A 21,219-nucleotide genomic window follows, 5' to 3' on the forward strand; every position below is an offset into this window, starting at 1 on the left:
TCTGAATGAAGCACACTGTGCACCACTTAAGGATCATGAGGGCCTATTGTGTCCATCAGTTGTACCTTACAAAATACTTCATCCCTTCAAAGTTTTAGAGCACCTCAATTTGAAACAACAATATAGAGATCATGATTGTTTCCACTTCAAAGTGCCCATGGGAGGGTGATATACAGTCAAGCCCAAATTTATTCATACCCCAGGGGGTATGAATGATTTCTGGCTTGACTGAAAGGTACTGTTCGAAGACACTGGCAGTTGAGTTATCAGAACAGAATCAAAATGTGAAAGGCTACTGCTCTCCAGGACCAGGAACTTGCCACCACTTGGTCTAGTATCGATGTCTGGTTCAATCTTTAAAAGCACACATTTGAACAGCCCAACAAAGGATGTCCTAATTCAAGTGTTCCTTCAAATGCTTATAATACAAAACTGCAAATGGTATACTTATTTCAGACAGGTAAGGTCCAACAGATATTTGCATTTATTAGTTTCAACTCCAGTTGGGTTACTTAACAAGCTTGACGTTTTTTTTTTTTTTTTTTTACTTGATTGTGATTAATTTTACTGTTTACTGTTACTTTTATGTTGTTGGAGTGTGACCTGTTCCTGTTAACTGTTGGCTATTGCTGGAAACCTAATTACCCTTCGGGGACAATAAAGTTATTTCAAATTCCAAATGCAGTCTTGAAATACATCCTTTACTTTAAAGTAAATGAAGGATACCTACTTTGATAAGTTCTGAACCATGTTTGTTTTCAGACAATTAAAAAAAAAAAGTCTACAACAAATGTTATTGTCAATTGCCAAGACTTTAAAAGAAACACTCTTTAAAGTCCACATCCTTGAAAGGATGCAGCCTCTGAACTGAGACACAGCAAGTGAGATTGATGACCTTGGCTAGAAGGTTCAAATGTGTTAATTTAGGCTGAAATTAAACACTGCAGGACAGTGGGCCTCCAAGAACAGATTTGGCCCTTGTTCCTAGAGGTACAAATTCATACAATTTAATCACCAAATACCAAACTGCAAAATGTCTGTCAATTGCCATAATATTGTGTAGATGTTTAGCTAGAATTCATTCTAGAAAGGAAAACCTGCAAATGTGAAGTGAATCTTAGAGCATGCAGATATACTATCAAAATATGAGCACTTTTTGATGGATAGATGTGGCTGTGCTACAGCAATAATGAAAGGCTAGGAACACCCCTGGTTTAATAAATATCTTATTTTTTTTTTAATTCATTGATTGTAACTTTTGTTGCAGTTGACCATGTTGTGTTGGCAGGGTCTTTCACTGTTTTACTCCCATATATTTAGTTTTTAGATGTGTGTGTTTACACTGCCTTCTCACTCACATAAAAGAACATCTCATCTATTCAGCCTTTCCATCTCTTCACAGCATAACCAATAGAAACCAATGCTATTAAATACCTTTTATCCATTTATCAGATCACAGAGCATCATAGCAAATGCTGTGGCTGCTTTTTTGAACTTTGAATTTTAGCGATTTCTTGCTTTTTGTGCAACAGAAAAGATGAAAAGGTAATAAAATGTCAAGCAATCATACAGGCAAGGAGATATGAACCCTATTGAATATGTTAAAAGCCCATCAATTGAGCTGATTGGACCATGTGGAGTTGAAACGGGTAGGATTAAGAAGAAACACAATCCATTAAAATCGTCAGGTCTTTGTGAGGGCTGCACCAGGCAGAGGCTGCAATCCCACTGTCCATCACGGCTGAAATCTTCCACACCAGCTCTTACTTCCAACTGCATTTTGCTGGCCATGTTTGTCCTCCAGAAATGCCATGATTGGTAGAAATGATGTAATAAAGTAGTTTTTGCAACATTTTAAACATTCTAAGGAAACTCCAACCCACTGCAACACAAATGGAAGGAAAATAAATAAAAATGGCCTTTTCCAAGACTCAATTTAACGCAACTCTCGGGTTCTTAAAAAATTAAAAAAATAAATAAAATTAATAAAACAGTATAGTTATACACTTACAATGAATGTCTATGTGGCAAGATACTGTTAAAATGTAGTTTGTAAAATGGAGCCCAGCAAATATCATCTTCGTATTTGTACTTTTATACTCTTGTCTCATAGATTTCCATTGCAAACTAAATGTAATAAAATAAAATAAAATAAAATAAAATAAAATAAAATAAAATAAAATAAAATAAAATAAAATAAAATAAAATAAAATAAAATAAAGCATGGTTGCTTTGGCAACTAAACACTGGTTTCCACTATTCTGACCTTTAGTTATGTATCATTCTTTCAAAGGACTAGTCCTAATTTAGTTTGAGAAGGCAGTGCAAAAACACACATATCCATTCAAAGATGTATGCGTGTTGACATTATAATACCTGTAACAGGCATCCCTCCAGCTGCTCTTTTCCCCTGAATCTCCGTCATGTGATGGTCAATCACAGAACACCCAACACCTTACTCGATATTTCTATATGATTTAAGCCGCAACTAAATTTAGCTTCACTTACTGAGTGAATCTTTGGGGTATGCTTGTTAATATTTCTCTCAAAGTCAGTGCTTTTGAATCGAGAGCATCAATACCAGGGCTTAAACAATTATTATTATTTTTTATTGTTAAGGGAAAAAAAAACATCTAATTAGCTTCTAGCATGTACACAAAGTATGGCATCTCTTTGTAAAACCAAATACAGAACTGCTAAAAGAAAAAAATCCTCCAGAATGAATAAAATCCTTTTGAGAAAATGCTTTTGTCCTACAGCCAGTCGACAGGGATTGCATACAGAGCCATATGTGGTGAAAGCACTTCAGCGGAGTGAGACGGTGGGATTGGAGAGCTCTCCTTTCTCCTCATAGTCTTCGTTGTGTCGTCAGTATGAGTTTTTGACAGTATGAAGGTCCAATCAAATCAAACTTCAGGTTCAATAGCAAACACAAAGAAGCCCACAGTAAATAAAAAACAAAGTTTGCCTGGATTGACCAAACTAAATCATACAAAACAAATTAGCATTTTACATAAAATAAAATGAAATAAAAATACAATAAGTGAGAAAAAAGAAAGGTATTTTTAGTGTTGCAATATTTGACATCAATTTGTGGCATTTCAATAGGGTTCATAGCTTTACTCCAAGTGTACACCAAGCACAGCAGGGGTGTTGGGGCAGAGTGTGAGGCGGTCGTTCTTTCTGTTTAAAGAAACACTTTCTGACGAGTATGTGTTGCAAAAAATATCTCCATATCTGCCAGGATGTCTTCAACTCAATAGCTGGTATTATTGGTAAAACTGGATGAGGATAATAGGATTTGTTTTCACCTCTAGTTTTTGAGTTTACAGGGAAATCATTCAATAATAGTGCTATGGATAATTCAGTTAGTTAATGAACAAGTCCACTAAAACAGAACTGTTTCTCACATTTATTTTTACCATTTAAGTACTTTTCATCTCCATAAAACATTTTTTTATGATCAATGTTTTTCATAAAACAAAATGACCTGTCCATTTTTTGAAGTTGGTTTAGCATACATAAAATGTGATCTTCACACCTAGCTGATGATTGATTATAAAGTGTGTTTGACATGCTAGCCTGGGAAAGATCCCTGACATCAGAAGGTACTTGAGCCGGGGCTCCCTCCATTTTTCATCGGGAGAGAGGGGAGTCTGAGCTCAGGTAGGTCTCAAGATCTCCCCCGAATTGGCACAACCTATTCCTTGATTACTAGGGGATGCCATGGCGGAATAACCCCCCAACTATACCAGCATGTTTAGGCAAGGATTACCTAGTACTAAAACACTTATATACTGTTCCAATTTGGTTTATTCAATTCCTTTATACTGCATGTCTATGGATTGTGGAAGGAAACCGGAGTACCTGAGAGAAACATGGGAAGAAAATGTAACCTCCATATAGAAACGGCAACTGGCCCAACCGGGACTCGATCCAATGACATTCTTGCTGTAAGGCAACAGTGCTAACCGCTAAGCCACCATGCTGCCCTGTCATGGATTAATCTGGGAAAGAGGGGGAGGAGTCTTCAAGGCTATATGTCTCAAACTCAATTCTTGGAGAACCGCAGCTCTGCACGGTTTTGCTCCAACCCTGATAAAGCACTGCTGATCCAACTAGTGAAGGTGTTCATGATTCTTTTGAACTCCTCAATTGTTTGGATCAGCTGTGTTTGATAAGGCTAGAGCAAAACTGCACCCTTCAGGAATTGAATGTCCTCCAGAAATTCTTTGTTCAAGGTGAAGATGACTAAGTCTGGTTATTAATGTATGTTAGGATTCATCTGATTAGTAAATCTTATGATAGCTAATGCAGCCGTAATCAATCATAAGCAAGATATTTATCCTTTTTTTAATTAGTTTATAAATAAACTTTACTTAATAAGCACTATATATATATATATATATATATATATATATATATATATATATATATATATATATATATATATATATATATATATGTAGGGCATCACGGTGATGCAGTAAGTAGCACGATCACCTCACAGCAAGAAGGTCACTGGTTTGAGCCTCAGCTGGGTCAGTTTCATTCTGTGTGGAGTTTGCATATACTCCCCATGTTGGCATGGGTTTCCTCCAGTTTACTCCACAGCCCAAAAACTTGTGTTAAAGGTTAATTGAATGAGCTAAATTGGCAGTAGTGTATTTGTGTAAATGCAAGAGTGTATCTGTGTTTCCCAGTCATGGGTTGCCGCTGGAAGGGTATCCGCTATGTGTAAAACATATGCTGGATAAGTTGGAAGTTCATTCCGTTGTAGCAATCATTGATTAATAAAGGGGCTAGGAAAATGAATGATTGAACTATATATACATATAAAGGGTGTAACGATACACGTATTCGTATTGAACCGTTCGGTACGAGACTTTTTTTTCGGTACGCATTACAAAACGAACGATTCGATTCAGACTAACATCAAAAAAGATAAGAAGTACAAAATAAAATGTTTTTGTAACATGCTGCCTTCCCACTGTCATGTTAAACAGTAGACCATCGCTTTTGAACTCGTAATATCACTTGCACTTCAAGCTTGCACTCATTAGCAATCTTGCTGCTTTCTGTGTCAGCCTGCTTGTGCTGGCTTCGCCCCCATTGCCCAAGCAACCCTGGACCCCGACACAAAACAGCCAATCTCAATAACCTGTTCACATATCACCACACCCGCCCACCTCCAAACACTGCTCCAGTCAGTCACACGCTACACTAGCTCGCAAAATGGCTAGTAACGTTAATGTAATCCCAGACATCCCAAGTCTCCCAGAAGTTTCAGGAGTCTCCCACAAATGCATAGAGACTCCCGGATGCCCGCAAAACGAATGATAATCTTCAGGAAATCGCGCATCTCTCCCAGGTCGTTTAAATAAGTCGCACACCCCTTTCCACCGTATCCCTCCCAGCTCTTCAGGTACGTTGGGCACAACTCACCCCCGCCGCTCAGGTACATCGCACGTACACGCCTCCACCACTATTCAGATACGTTGCGCATTCAGGAACAGCATTCAGACAGGCAATTCCTACAGATTCGAAGAGGACAAAACAAATCACTGAGGCAATCTGCACATTTATAGTTGTGGATATGAGAGACCTTAATCAGTAGTGAAAATGTCAGTTTTTCATTCATTTATTTATTTTCTTGTCAGCTTAGTCCCTTTGTTAATCCGGGGTCGCCACAGCGGAATGAACCACCAATTTATCCAGCAAGGTTTTAAGCAGCGGATACCCTTCCAGCCACAACCCATCTCTGGGAAACATCCACACACACATTCACACACACACACTCATACAATACGGACAATTTAGCCTACCCAATTCACCTGTACCACATGTCTTTGGACTGTGGGGGAAACCGGAGCACTCGAACCGGCAACCCAGCGACCTTCTTGTTGTGAGGCAACAGCACTACCTACTGCGCCACTGCTTCGCCCATGTCGGGTATTAAGAAAATGTAAAATGTAATACAGCCCTGTTACATTATTCCTTCATAAGCCAGATAATTCAGTCAGATAATTCCTGCTTTCAGATCAACTGAAATGGCAGGTGACAGTCAAATCAAGCAGATCTGTGCTGTCTGAAGAAAAGGTGCACAATCTTTCTGAAAAAGAAAATACTTAAAAATAGATTGAAACTGAGTTCCATATAAAAATTAAATTGTTCTTTTCTTTTTATTTATTTAACTACTAAAATATTATATTTGTTTTTTATAGGAAGCTTTTTGGTTTTGAGGATAAAGAAGGATTTGTTTTATTTGCTGCTAAGCAGAAATCTCGTAGTATAGCTCTATCACTGTTTAAGGTAAAAGAAGAAAAAAAAACAAGATCATACTTTTATGACTTTAGTTTTAATACATTAAAAAATTTAAATAAAAGAAATCCTCTGGCCTTTTTTTTTTTTTTTTGCTGTATCGAAAACATACCAAACCGTGACACCACTGTGTTGTATCGAACCGAACCGTGATTTTTGTGAACCGTTACACCCCAAATATATTCACATAAAATTCTTAAGTGTTGAGAGCCAAAAATGCAAGCACATTAAATTCAAAATTGTATCTTTAAAATACAATGTGAAGTGTTTTTCTATACTTCAATTGTGTTTAGTTGACCCCCAACTTCTCAAAGCATTGCCAATTTCTTTCTCCTCACAGAACGAAGATGCTTTATGCAACACATTACATCACTTATGTATCCAGCAAGTCATCACTATGTGCATTCAGAAATGAAACAGCCTTTAGGTTTCTAACCTGAACTCACAGATATACAATTCATACTTTTGTGTAATATTGTGAAAACCTCTAAAGCCAGCCTTCCTGCCCAACTGTAACCTGATTCTTTGTGTTGTGTAAAAACACTTGCCTACGGCCTGTTGCATGCTCTGTAAAACTGCTAGTTAAAGCATGCGTTTGTTGCATTGGGTTGTCATGTGCGTGTGATATTAGATCATTGTGACCTCAATCTAGCCTCTCAATACTATCAGACTTAAATATTCCGGAAGCCCAGAAAAGGACGCATGACTCGTGCAAAGGGAATAGCAGGCAATTGTCTTTCAACACAAACGCAGAGAAGCAAACACACACAACAGACAAGAGCCGACGGAAAGACATTCAAGTCAGTCATCTCTCAAGCACAAGGGAATCCCACTGTACATATGTAGGTATGCCAGAGAATGTAGTTCAGCATGTGCTGAATGTATGGCGGATGTGTTCTAAGCCTTCTCTCTCTCTTTCTCTCTCTCTCTCTCTCTCTCTTTCATTCTCTCTGTCTCTCTTTCTCTCAGGTGGGATTTGAGGCATACGGTTACCTGTTGTGGATCTGAGAGTTGAAGTGACAGTAGAGGATGTCATTGAAGGCAAGCAGTCGTCATCTTGGGAATACCCAGCCTGAATTGCACGCAGGTAACTGTGGCTTCGAGTGCGGAAAGAGCCAGGCAGGTCCAAGGCCTCCACGGCCTGGGATTCTACTTCGCTAAAAACGGACTCGCAAACTGACTCAAACTGGCCATTGACCTCAGTCTCACTCACCTGAGAGACAAAAACAGGAATAGCAGTCCTTAATTTTTCCTCTTCCTTTCTCTTTCTCACTTTGATTCTTCCCCTTTGCACAGTAAATATGAAGGAGTGTTAGCAGGAGGAATATACCACTGGCAATTTCCGACCTTGAAAGTCTCAGTAGAATTATATCAGAAAGCAACAAGATAAGAAAAAAATACATTTCAGGCTGGAATATCATCTCATAATAGGTTAATGAAAAAAAAGCATGTTGTGTGGAGAGGGAAAATAACACAAACATTCAACAGCAATCTAAACAGCACTTTGATGAAAACGTCAATGAAATTACTGCTTCGATGTCAACCTAGCACTACAACAGAAGATTAAACACTTTATCTACCCTAATTAAAAACATTTTCAACATATTTGATAGTCAGATTGTTCTATAAAACCTTCATCAAACATCTTAGTTGTAACCTACTCCATCAGAAAAAGCCTGTGAACAGCCGCCTACCTAAAGCCCACGTAAATTCACAGCACCACGGCTCAACAGACCTTGACTTTAGCTTTCTGGCATCCTACTTTAACAATTGCTTATATGAAAAGAAGAAAATCTAACATCAGTCATTGAATGCCTAATATACTTCTGTAAACAAACTGTTCGTTCTAATGAATATCTTTTACAATCTTGCTTGGAACTCATTCTGGTTTAAGGTGGTTAAGTTGGTCAAGTTGTGTTCTTAGAGCACAATAAATACAACAAACTTTATACTGGTTAACCAAAAGATCACTAGGATGCCCAATCCTGTTTCTGAAAAACTCCAGACTGTTTGGTCAGGGTTGAAGCTGAACTTTGCTAGAATACATTAGATCTCCAGAAACAGCATGAACACCACAGCACTCAAAAATGCATTTGTTTAGTCTGTTTAAAATGTTTGTTTTTTTTTTTGTTTTTTTTTTTGAGGGAGGTGGGAGGGGTGATGGGGTGGATGTATTTGTTTTACGTTGGTTTAAGTAAAACCAATGTTTAACTCAATCGTTTTATGTTTTATCGTTTAAATGTTTTTTTTTTTTTTTTGAGGGAGGGGGGAGGGGTGATGGGGTGGATGTATTTGTTTTACGTTGGTTTAAGTAAAACCAATGTTTAACTCAATCGTTTTATGTTGAGGCAACATGACTGAATTTAGTTGGTGTAACTAACTGGTAAGTGTACATGTAGTTCTCAGCAGGCTTTGTGTAGAATTGCATTATGAGGGAAACCTCTTAACAAGTAATCTTAGGTGTTTCAAATTAAATTTTAAATTTAAAATGCTGACTATGCACTTTTGAAAATGGTGGCACTCTCAGAATGGTCCTTTGAATCAAGATACATGCATACACATTGATTGTTAATAAAAATAATAAGCATAATTGAATTAGTTGATTTAAACTAAAATAAAAAAAAAATCTAATTACATGTTTAAGATTAATTGGCAATTGGGAACTAGATTCTAGATAAGTTCTAGATAAGTTTAATTCACATCATAAGCCAAATGAAGTTGTTTTTAATCTTGTTTGTTACTTCTGCTGAACATTGGCCCTCAAGAATAATGTTCCTCAACCCTGTTCTCGAAGGCACACCAACAGTACATAAGTTGGATGTCTCCCTTATCTGATCCATTAATCCAGGAATTTGGAGTCTCTTCTTATGTTCGCTTCTCATGTTTTACTCAGGTGTGTTTGTTTAGGAAGAGCTTGAAAATGTGTAGTGCTGGCGTGCCTCCAGGAACAGGTTTGCGAAAAACTGCTCTAGAGTGATGTTTGGTCTGGTTATGGGATTCTTTAACCTTGTTAGCTGGTATTTAATTGGTGTTACAAACTAAGTTAAAAGCCGTAACCCTGCAGGGTTTTGTTCAAACCCTGCTTCAACACAGGTTGTAGGTTTCAAACAAACCACAAAATCATCTATGTTTAATTAGGGTTAAAGCTAAACTGTGCATAGCTGTGGCCCTCCAGGAACTGTGTTTGATATCAATTAAGCTTGGTTTTGAAACATAGTCATTCAGCTTATTTTCCCAACTAATTTAGCCAAGTTGGTCCAGACCTACCATTCTATGCCTGATTAGCATTTACTGTAGCTTTGCTGGTCAACCTAAATCACATAAATCAAGCTTGGATTAGCATAGTTAATTCTCTAGCTTCACCATGTTGATCTACTGCACAAAACTTCACACAGATTGACCAAGATAACCTACCTTTTTGTTTAAGACCCCAGCAGCTGTTATTTCAACTGTTTAACCCCCTAAAATCCTTTTAACAAACTTGGATCAGCTATTAAACAGTTATCACCCTAAAGTCAGTGTGAACCAGAAGTTGATGAGATTTTTATTGCAGCATGTTGATGTACTATTAACTTTTTTAGTTTTAAGTATGGGACAGGGCTTTTTTGTGCATCAGTCCCTTGTAGCAAACTAAGGGCATACTCACACTATGCTGTACGAGCCATGCCCAGGCCCGTTTCCTTGATTGATTGAGAAGTGTTAGTGCTCTGAACAGGCTCAGGAACGGTACAGTTGGCCAGCCCTGGCCCGGTTGGATGAGGTGTTCATTTGGGCTCAGGCGTGGTACGTTTGTGGTGTGAGTGCAAAGTGCCCCTGAACCCGAAACTAAGGACGAGAAGTGACTTTTAAGGGACTGTTTCATATAGATCTATTAATCACTCTTACTGTTTAATAAACACAAACTGTCATATACTATTAAAGACACAAACCCCTCACTGCACAAAAGATGCACCTTCAGCAAATCTTCTAATTCCTGCAACACGATGACTTTACAATTGTTTATTAGCGTCAAAATTGGCTGATCTGTTCGGCAAAATATTTGACTGCGTGTCAGTGCATCCCAAATGACTAAAACGGTATTTAGTTTTTAGTTAGATAAGAAATCTCCACTGTAATGAGCGAGAGCACTTCCTAAACTGAACAGAGCATCATCGATGACGTAAGCGTGCTCAGGCCAGAATGCAATATGAGTGTGGGCCATCGGGGGAGATGAGAGGGCAGACAAGCGTTCTTCGGCCGGGTTCAAGGCAACTGTACATAGTGTGAGTACGCCCTAAAGGTAAGAAGAGCATGGTTAAACATATTGTAAAGCTGTCAAACTGACTCCAACAAAGAAGGACCTCCACTCCTAACACAGAAGCAAATAGACAGAATTGAGTGAGGATTACCAAACCAAATATTTCTTTATCCAGTTAATTAACTTGTATCGATAAATAAATACTTTGATTTCACACAAACTTTAAGCTGTTTTTTGAAGAAACCTCTTAATCAATCATAGATAATTTGACTCAAGGTAAGCATAAAGTCCACAAGAACTCTATTATTCAAAATCAGCTCAAGACAGTTGGGAAAACCAAGTAGGATATCTAGATATATGCTAAAGCCATCTACTTGAATCCACTTACTGTAGTTTGATTGTCTTTCTTGTACCTGTGTATAAGTGTTGTGTGTTGTTGCAGGTGGTTGGACTCACCTGGCTGACACAGCTTGCCTGACTGAAGGTACTGACTGCACGCATGTAGCTCTGGTTTCTTGAGCGAAATTGTGGAGGGTTGAAGTTGGTTGATGGATCCAGAGACACGCTGGGATGAGGGCGCATATCTCTCACTGTTTGCAAGTGGTAGCCCGAGCTAAATGGAGGGAACAATTAAAAACCAATGTAGCCAAAGAAAAGCCTATGGAATATTAGACTGAAAGGTCACTCAGGAATAGCCATCAATTGAGAACTTTCTGCACACTGTAAGATGACTGAGATAAGTAAATTAGTTAATGGCATTGCCTTTGAGAACCCAGACGTGACATAGTTTCAAATGTATAGCAAATGTATAGGACACATATAAAAGCAGAACCACAATGCATTTAATATCCTGTGTATTGTATGTAAACAATGCATTTTCTCACATAGAGCATGCTTTTCAGTTTGGCTTTGGATTCACCTTGACTAGTCAAAGATGTGTTAATCATGTTTTTAACTATACATTGGTTATTGCTTAAACTTTATATAGTCTTATGGACTAATCCAGAGCAGCTGTCAAGGGAAAAAACATGTGGCAAGTTACAGTGATGCTTCAGACCACACATTATAAGCACTTCAAGTCTCAGATCAGAACCAAGGACAATAACTATTCTGCAGTGGAAAACACCAGATAACAATATAGATACATAAGTAAATGTTTAAAGCCTCTTCCTGAATGAAACACTTATTTCTTCACAGCCAAGACATCTCACTGACTGCCTTTCATTCATTAATATTCTCACTTATTTGTACTGTATAAAAACTAAAGTATGACTGTTCAAAGTTTTTCTTTGACCACTGTTTGGACAAACAAAATCTCTCCTGGGACAAAAGTCCCACTATTAAACTAATGTGTCAGGATATTCAGGATGCTAAAAAAAAAAAAAAAAGTGTTGAAATAAATGTTTAAAAGGGTCAAATTATGCTTTTAACTTTTTCAGCTCTGCGTTTTGAGACATAAAAATATCTGCTGTTACAAAGCACCATACCTCAGAATGCAGGTTGACCAACGGGGCATACCATCAACATAATGGGCCCACACCTGGCTCCTCCGGCGAGTCAGGGAAATGGGGTCTTAAATGAACTCTCTAGGGTTTGCCACAAGGCACTCAAGCTAGCACTATAACATGCACGTGGCTCCTGGTTAGAGAGGGTGGCGCAGCAAGCAATTTTGACACAGAGCTCAGATTTCTCCCAACCGACTGGGTCTCCCAACCCAGCACTCGGGAAGAAACTGGCTGTACTCAGAGATTGTAGAAACTTGCCAGCGTATTAGTTGTCACCCAGCCTACAGCTCTACAGATGTCAGTTATAGAGGCACTGTATGCTAATGCCCAGGAGGTGGCAAAACCTCCTGCATAGTGTATTCTTACCCCTGGGGGACACACAGCAGGATGAGATGGAACCCACAGATAGAATACTGCAGTGAGAGGGCTGGGTCTGCTTCCTCCAGTAGCAACACGAGCAGGTTCACTACCTGGTCCCTGAAAGGAGGGGTAGGAATCTTGAATCTAAGCATTTAGTCGAGCTTGGGTATCAGGATTATGTGAGAGTTAGTCGGTCAAAAATCTAGGCAAAATTCCAGATCCCAGACCTTCTTGTACAATGCCAACTTGGTCAGCAGAGCTGTCTTAAGACACAGGATCTTGATAGATTCTGACTAGACCGGTTTGAATGGATGTCTCTGTAGTCTGGAAAGGATTACTGAGAGATCCAGAGAGAGTATGAGAGGAGCACAAGGCAGATTAAGCCTTGTAGCACCTCTGAGAAATCGGATGGCCAGGTCATGCTTGTCCATTGTCCAGCCATTAACCAGCTCATAGTGAGCGGAAACCACATTGCATCTATGGATCACACTTTGAGGTTCCAGATGGCTGAACACAGGTGCCAGATTTTGCCCAGTCCCTGAGAAAAAAGGTCTTTCCTCAGGGTAATCTGCGAGGGAGGGGGCATCATGATAAGAATGAGCTCTGTGAACCAGGTCTGGTTGGCACAATAGGGCACAACTATTAACACCTAGTGCTAGTCATCCCTGACCTTGCGCAGAGTCTATGCAAGAAGGCTCACTGGGGTAATGTACATTTGCGCATGCCATGTAGGAGGAATCCGTCTTAACAACAGCATGTTTAGACATGTGCCAAAGGAGCACTTTAGCCCGCAAGAAGACAAGGTTGGTTCACGGGCTGAAACATTGGCGACACAAAGAAGTGATGGTCATTCGCTGTGCCGATGCGCCATGCCCATCTGGGGATGCGACCTGCAGCCAGTTCTGAAGTGGTCACATATGCAAGAGTTGAAGCTGCGTGACAGCAGCTGTGAATTGCCTATGCCTCAGGAGTCTCTGAAATAGTTTCAGTGTGTCAACCATTGTCCTAAAGAATTGCTCCAGACAGGCCAGCACTGATGAGACATGATCTCCGGAGAGGTGCACGCTCATAGTAGTCCAGCAACACAACGAGAAAAGACATGCCCTGCATGGGGGAGAGCTTGCTCTTCTCTCGCTTGACCTGCAGTCCCAACTGGCTCAGGTGAAAGAGCACCAGATCCCTGTGCATTTCCAACTGTTCTCGAGATTGAACTAGGATTAGCCTGAACTGCAGAGGTAGTTAAGAATGCTAATTCCTGCCAGCCAGAGCGCAAATAGGGCACCCTCCAAGATCTTCATAAATACTTGTGGAGACAGGCAGAGCCTAAAGGGGAAGACCTTGTATTGATATGCTTGACTTTTGAACATAAAAATTAGCAATGGCCAGTGTTGAGGAAGTATTGAAACATGAAAATGCACATGCTTCAGGTCTATTGTTGCAAACCAATCCAAGGGAAGGACACATGCGTTGATGTATTTCTGCGTAAGCATCCTGAATGGTACTTTGAACAGATACTGATTTAAGATGCTCAGATCCAGGATAGGTCTTGACCCATCACTGTTTTTGGGCATGATGAAGTAAGGGCTGTAGAACCCAGACTTCATCTCGGCTGGAGGGGCAGGGGGAGCAGTTGCTACAGCTGTTGGCAGCTTAACAGTCTTGGGCCACTAGTTGGCTCAGGCTGTGAACAACGCAGAAAGCCTACACACTTTGAATGGAAAATGGGACATATCCTGCCAGACAAAGATTGTCTCATGAAACTGAGAAATGACCATGTACCCCATGCCGGAGTGGAGTCGCTTTCGGTCGGGCAGAGAAGGGAGCCTTGAAAGAACTGTAACTGTGCGAGCGGTGACCATGCCCTCACCTAACCTCCTTTGAGTTCAACAGAAGAAAGAAACTCAGGTTTGGAACAAGAGCAGGATGAGAAAATGAGGATAATTTTTATTGTCTTTTATTCAAATTATCCCCTTTAAAAGAATAAGACGACCCATTTAATACAATCAGTGAAAGCATATTTGACATTTAGAAAATTACTCACTTCATCTTTCTTTGGTAAATAATCCCAAAGACCCATACACAGTCACACAATCTCAAGATCTTCCTACTCAATTTTTTATCACAACCCATACCAGCCAAGATTTGCATTTTTTTTATTGAGAAAAATCCAAACAGATAAAGAAACAACAAACTTTCAGTCACAGTATTTTCTCTATTATGCAAACTCAATATCATAATGCAACCAAGTCGTACTAATTCCACCAAGACACCTATCTATTGCCAACATACATATTCAAATATTTAATACAATACCATATGTGCTATAATATATTGAAATACATGCAATATATTCATATTTGGATTTCACAAATGTAAAATATATATAAAAAATGGCAGTTTGCATAGAAGAACATATTGGATTGGACAGACAGACAGACAGACAGACAGACAGACAGACAGACAGACAGACAGACAGACAGATAGATAGATAGATAGATAGATAGATAGATAGATAGATAGATAGATAGATAGATAGATAGATAGATAGATAGATAGATAGATACGCAAACTATAATGGATATGTATGAACAGCATTACAATACAATGTGAAGAGGTTTTAAAAAATAATTGTACATCTGTAACAATTATAATAATAAAAAAAATCATGGCAATGCCATCAGCAATGAAAAAGATAATGAAATCCAGTGGGAATATGCCATATTTTAATAAAGAAGAAATGGAGATCATGATACGGTGCGTGAATGTAATAAAACAGAAGCTGTGATTTGAGTCTGTAATTATCTGTAATAATAGACATTAATTCCCTTGTTGTTAGCTGATTAATTAGACTGAACTTACTGGAAAGTAGAGAGTAGCATAAAGCTGGTGCTTTACTTTCATGTATCGAAAGCTGTGAAACGAAGAGCTACAGCTGACTGACTACAAAATGTCAATGGTTTATTTCAAGAATAACTGTGAACTGGAAAGTTACTGAGATCCTTTTTTTCTGTGGTCCTATGGTAAGATACCAGATTGTTCTAGGAATGTCACTCTTCAACAAAAGTACTAAGAGCGTTAAACATCTGCTAAATGACACATGACTAAACTAAACAGCTCAGTGTGATCCAATAATGATGATTTAAAAGACCTTTTCTAATGAGCTTTCTGACATATCAAGCAAAGCAAGAGATATTATCCCAAATTAGGAGACTTTTTTGTCAATTGTGAGCAATTTTTAGCTGATTAAGTATTTACTTTCATAATGTAGACCAATAAATCACTCTTCCTCTCAGTCATGTACTGCACATTATAATGAAATGAGAGAGAATGAATGGTAAATTATTCCTTTAAACAACCCATTAAACAGCAAACAGGAAATGGTTTTCATTCATTCATTTTTCCTCAGCTTAGTCCCTTATTTATCAGGGGTCGCCACAGCTGAAGGAGCCGCCAACTATTCAGGTATATGTTTTACATAGCGGATGTATTTCCAGCTGCAACCCAGTACTGGGAAACACCCACATGCTCTCACATCCACTAATACACAATGGCCATTTTAGCTCATTTAATTCACCAATAGCACATGTCTTTGGACTGTGGGGGGAAATGAGAGCAACCGGAGGACCCGGGGCACCAGCAACCTTCTTGCTGTGAAGAGACAGTGCTAACCACCAAGCCATCATGCCACTAATGTTAGTTTACTCTATATTAGGGCTGGGCGGGTTAACACGTTATTATTAAGTTATCACATTCATTAATTAAAGCTGACAATTATGTTATCAAGTTAACAAATTTTTATAAATGATTTATAAATTGTTATTTTAAAAGTTTATTGCTCACTGGCTCTGAATACACACACATACAAACAATGGCTTAGATGCGGGCGGAGTGGTGTAGTCCTAAAAAAAAGGTGGTGTATTATTACCCACCCAACACGAATTTTAAAAGTAGGTTAAGAATGACAAAACTCAATGTTGCTTTGATTCATTAGCAATATATTTGTATTTAACATAAGTTACATATAACTATTGACTTTCATAGATGGAAAAACAAATACTATGGAAGTCAATGGTTGCAGGTTTCCAGCTTTCTTCAAAATATATATTTTTTGTTAATTAAAAAAAAAGTCAAGGTTAAGTAAATGATGACAATTTAAATTTTGTTATTTATTTTATTTTATTTTTTTTTTTGGGGGGGGGGGGAATATCTATTGAAAAGGGAAAAATAGTTCAACAAATTTGTTTATTTTAAAGCGAGATGCTAATAGTCTAGTCCTATTAAATAATTTACACTTAGTTAATAGTTCCCTCTTTCCCCGTGGGTTGCTGCTGTAAAGGCATCTGCTGTGTAAAGCATATGCTGGATAAGTTGGCGGTTCATTACGCTGTGGCGACCCCAGATTAATAAAGGGACTAAGCTGAAAAGAAAATGAATGAATGAATAACAGTTACCCCAGCAGACCTGGAGATTGGCTGAATATTTAAGCTGTGATACTAAGTTAGGTATTTACCTCTAGAGGACTTGTAAAATGAGCCTATTTAAATATATATATATTTATTTTAATACTGTACAAAAAAAATCAAGTTTCAAGACAGTGATATCAAGTATTGTGTGTTGTAAACAAATTGAAAATGTATTTTATTATCATTTTTTTTATCAGGAAAACAAAAGCAAAGCACACTTCTTCAAAAACCCAAATACCAGCCTATACCCTACTCAATTACATTTTTCCATGTAATACATAAATAAAACTGCCACTTTAATTCAAAATAGCAAAAATATAAGCATATTAAAAAAACATAGAATAATTGACATATTTCACTATTATAATATAAGTCATAATAGAAAATATTTTTTAACATGATACACAAGATGTTTCCCTTTGAAATGCAATTAAAATGAGTGCACTCACTGAGTGGTTCTGTGGTCACTGTGTTTAATCCTGTGCATGAATGTATGGTGTAATTAATGCCACATGTACTGTAATGTGTTTTATATTCATAATTCACTTTAAAATAAACATAGCGAAATGTTTGTTAAGAGTTACATTTTTGCTGGAGAAAACAGCTGTGATCATGAGGGGAGCACAGAGGAAACAGTAGACCCGATTTCTCCTCCATGACATTGGGATACATGTGATACAAGTGTTTCTGTAGCAAATAACTGCAAATATGCAGATATTATAACAATCTATCGATAAACACACACCTTGTGTTCTTGGTCTGAACAGCTGTGGTTGGTAAATGAAAAATGAGTTGAAAACGGAGCAGCGGAATCTGCTGCTGATTTCACAGAAAATTTAAAAGAGACTGAGGCAATCATTTATTAGAGTTCAGTTCATAAGCTAATCGCAAAGGTTTTAGGGGGCTAAATAGAAATATAAAGGGCTACAGCAACAGCCATGCCGTTTTATAATTTGGCCTGAATATTTCAGCAAGACATCAATTAGATGACTTTTCGCTGTCTTCGAAAAACTCACAACATTTTTTCACAGTTGGTTGCTGTGAAAAAACAATTGATATCCAGTTAAAGGGGACGCAAATACATGTAAATTAGGGAAGTTTAATCAGCAAAACAAGTAAGTATACCATGGGTAAACGCAATTATTGTTCCTCAGATGTCGTAATAGCCAAACAGCTCCTAGAAAAAGGTAGGCATATAGAGTATACGTGCGTATAGTGTATAGCCTGGACATCTCCACCAATGAGAACTTTTTTAATGGCCTAATGTGCTTATTTCTTATCACTAAAAAATCAATTTAAGATATTAAATTATGTTATTCCTTCATTCAATAATATTTTTAGCTGTTAACCCCAGTTTTTGATGTGTCTTCTCATAACGCCGAAAAGAACTTAAACTACACTTTCAGTTTGATCATGCGTGTGCATTTGCAAAATAAAGATAATAAACAGTATAGGCATTCTCTCTTTTCTCTCTCCGAGAACTGTTTTTAGAAATGCGTTTATATACCAGAACTTTAATTAAAAGTGTGCATTTTGAATTCATTGTTAAATTTTGTTAAAGAAAGTGGTTAATCACAGAAAAATCTTGTTTTAATCATTTCCCAGCAATACTCTAAATATATCTAACTAAAAACTGAGCCAGCATAAAGTCGAAAAAATTTACAATCAGTAAGATAATTGATACCTTCTCTGTTCGAAGTAAGCACTCGCTCAGAACGCCAATGTAAAAACGGATGCATTTCACTTCCATATAAACCCCAGCTTCTGACTGTGCAAGATTTATAGGCATCAAGGTGAGACACCAAGCAGCTATTTTGGGAACTAGTGAGTTTATTGGTGTCTCTGGGGCATCCTAGACACCTCATGTTGTTTTCCATTTTCAGCGGTGTCGCCTGGCACCCAAACAGATGCCCTTCTTATCATCAGTGTGACAGCAAGTGTAAGCGTCTGTCTGGAAAATGTCTAAACACAAGCCTCAACATTACACACAGCTCTAGGCTAGAACTGAGGAAGATATTAAAAGTAGTAGATGAATGCCAATAATCTTTTTCTAGATCACTTACTTGTCAATCGTGACTTTACTACTTATGCTGGCTGTACACTCTCCGAAATATAAGGTACGAGAGCTGTGACTGGGTGAAACTTTTAAAGAAAAATACACTTTTTGTGCCGTTTAGGACATATGTATTTTTAAGATTCCAAAAGGGACAATTCAGATGCAAAAGTGTACCTTTCAGATTTTTTTATGCTGTGTCAAATGTTCTAGCAAACTGCTCGAGCTAATTCATGGTTTTTTTTTAAGAATACATATTCATTGGGTTCATTTTGACCTAGAATTTTTTTTATAAGAAAATGTTTATTTTGAGCCTTTAAAAGTTTTTATTAGACATATTCATATACACTCACCAGCCACTTTATTAGGTACACCTTACTAGTAATGGGTCGGGCCCCCTTTTGTCCTCAGAACTGTCTTAATCCTTCATGGCATAAATTTAACAAGGTACTGGAAATATTCTTTAGAGAGTTTGGTCCATATTGACATGATAGCATCTTGCTCATGATAGCATCTCATCTCGAAGTTGCTGCACATTTGCCAGCTACACATTCATGAGGCAAATCACCTATTCCAACACATCCCAAGGTTGCTCTATTGGATTGAGTATGGTGACTGTGGAGGCCATTTAAGCACAGTTTCATGCTCAAGAAACCAGTCTGAGATGATTCATGCTTTATGACATGGTGCCTTATCCTGCTGGAAGCACCCATCAGAAGATAGGTAATGTCACATCCCGAGAGACGGATCCAAACGCAAATGCTGTTAACACAAAAGGATTTTATTAACTCTTCAAAGCAATGACAAGCCGAGGCTCGTGACTCAAATGAAAATGACGAGATCACTCGGCGAGAGCGAAAGGTAACTAGGCAACAGTGTCCAAATCGGCTGGCGTGAGAGAGATTCAGCAGGCGAGCATCGATCGGGAGGCAGATGGGATAACGAAGGAAAGTCAAGTTCAGCATCGGACAGGCGAAGTCGAAGGAAACTGAGCAAAAACTGGGCAGAAGAGAAAAACAGAATCAGAACATCTAAGTAGTGCATGACAATGACAGGAATCAAGATAACGTAGCGAGAATAATCTCGGAGCCTGAATAATGACAGGACACACTAGCGACCAGAAAGTGGGAAAAGGAGAGCTTAAATAGCAAGGAAATTAATGGAGATCGGTAACAGGTGCAGCAAGCCGTGTGCGCACTGATTCGAAATAATGATCAGCTGAGTGCACACTGCAAGAATGAAAAGCAGGGAGAGAGAGAAATAAAGAGAAAGATCAAGCCAGTGACCTGACAGTACCCCTCCCCCCTAGGCACGCCACTTGGCGTGCCCGAGGTAGAGAGTGACTGGCGATGATGGAACTCCTCAATCAGCGAGGGGTCCAGGATGTCCCGGGCCGGGACCCAACTCCTCTCCTCAGGAACATACCCCTCCCAATCAACTAGATATTGAAATCCCCGTCCACGGCGTCTGGCCTGAAGGATCTTTTTAACCCTAAAGGCAGGGATATTGTCAACAACAAGGGGAGAGGGAGGGACAGGGGAAGACACATAAGGGGAATGGGGGGAACATAAAAACAGGTTTGATTTTGGAAACATGAAAGACAGGGTGTACACGACAGAGGTGTAAGGGCAGCCGAAGGCAGACAGTCACCGGGCTCATCATCTTACCAATTGGGTAGGGCCCAATAAATTTAGGTGCCAATTTTCCTGCTGAAACCTTAAGAGGTAGATCTTTAGTTGATAACCACACCCGTTGCCCACAGACATACCTGGGAGCCTGCCTACGGTGACGGTCCGCTGCAGCCTTCGTACGTCCCCTGGCCCGAAGCAATGCTTCCCTGGCCCTAGTCCAGGTGCGTCTACAACGGTCAATGTATGTTTGGACCGAGGGGACGGCTGCTTCGGAGCCCTGGGAAGGAAACAAAGGGGGTTGATACCCCAGACAACACATGAACGGGGAAAGACCAGTCGAAGATACCGGCAATGAGTTATAAGCATATTCTGCCCATGTGAGCTGTTGACTCCAGGATGAGGGGTTGTTGGACGCCAGACAGCGGAGCATTCGGCCGAGATCCTGATTGGCACGCTCGGTCTGGCCATTGGTCTGTGGGTGGAAGACTGATGACAGACTGGTGGAGGATCCAATGTGCGGGCAGAACTCCCTCCAGAAATGGGAAACAAACTGAGGCCCCCTGTCAGAGATCACGTCCTCCGGAAGACCATGAACCAGAAAGACGTGGTCCACGACCTCCTGAGCAGTCTCTCTGGCCGAAGGAACTTT

The 21,219-nt window shown here is 39.1% G+C and overlaps 1 protein-coding gene across 7 annotated transcripts in view; it reads right to left on the reverse strand.

The window, feature by feature from the left end:
- The window catches only part of dlgap2b (discs, large (Drosophila) homolog-associated protein 2b), a 249,446-nt gene that overhangs the window by 44,630 nt on the left and 183,597 nt on the right, over positions 1-21,219 (reverse strand). For 6 of the 7 annotated variants that reach the window (XM_073933252.1, XM_073933251.1, XM_073933253.1 and 3 more), the window contains 2 exons: positions 11,015-11,171; positions 7,315-7,534 (listed from right to left, as the gene is read on the reverse strand). In XM_073933252.1, coding sequence (XP_073789353.1) covers positions 7,315-7,534; positions 11,015-11,171 — 377 coding nt within the window. Of the gene's footprint in view, positions 1-7,314; positions 7,608-11,014; positions 11,172-21,219 lie in introns of all 7 variants that reach the window. The other variant, XR_012395695.1, reaches the window with a different exon arrangement.

This window comes from Danio rerio, chromosome 20, assembly GCF_049306965.1.
Source record: "Danio rerio strain Tuebingen ecotype United States chromosome 20, GRCz12tu, whole genome shotgun sequence".
In the NCBI taxonomy this organism is placed as follows: domain Eukaryota; kingdom Metazoa; phylum Chordata; class Actinopteri; order Cypriniformes; family Danionidae; genus Danio; species Danio rerio.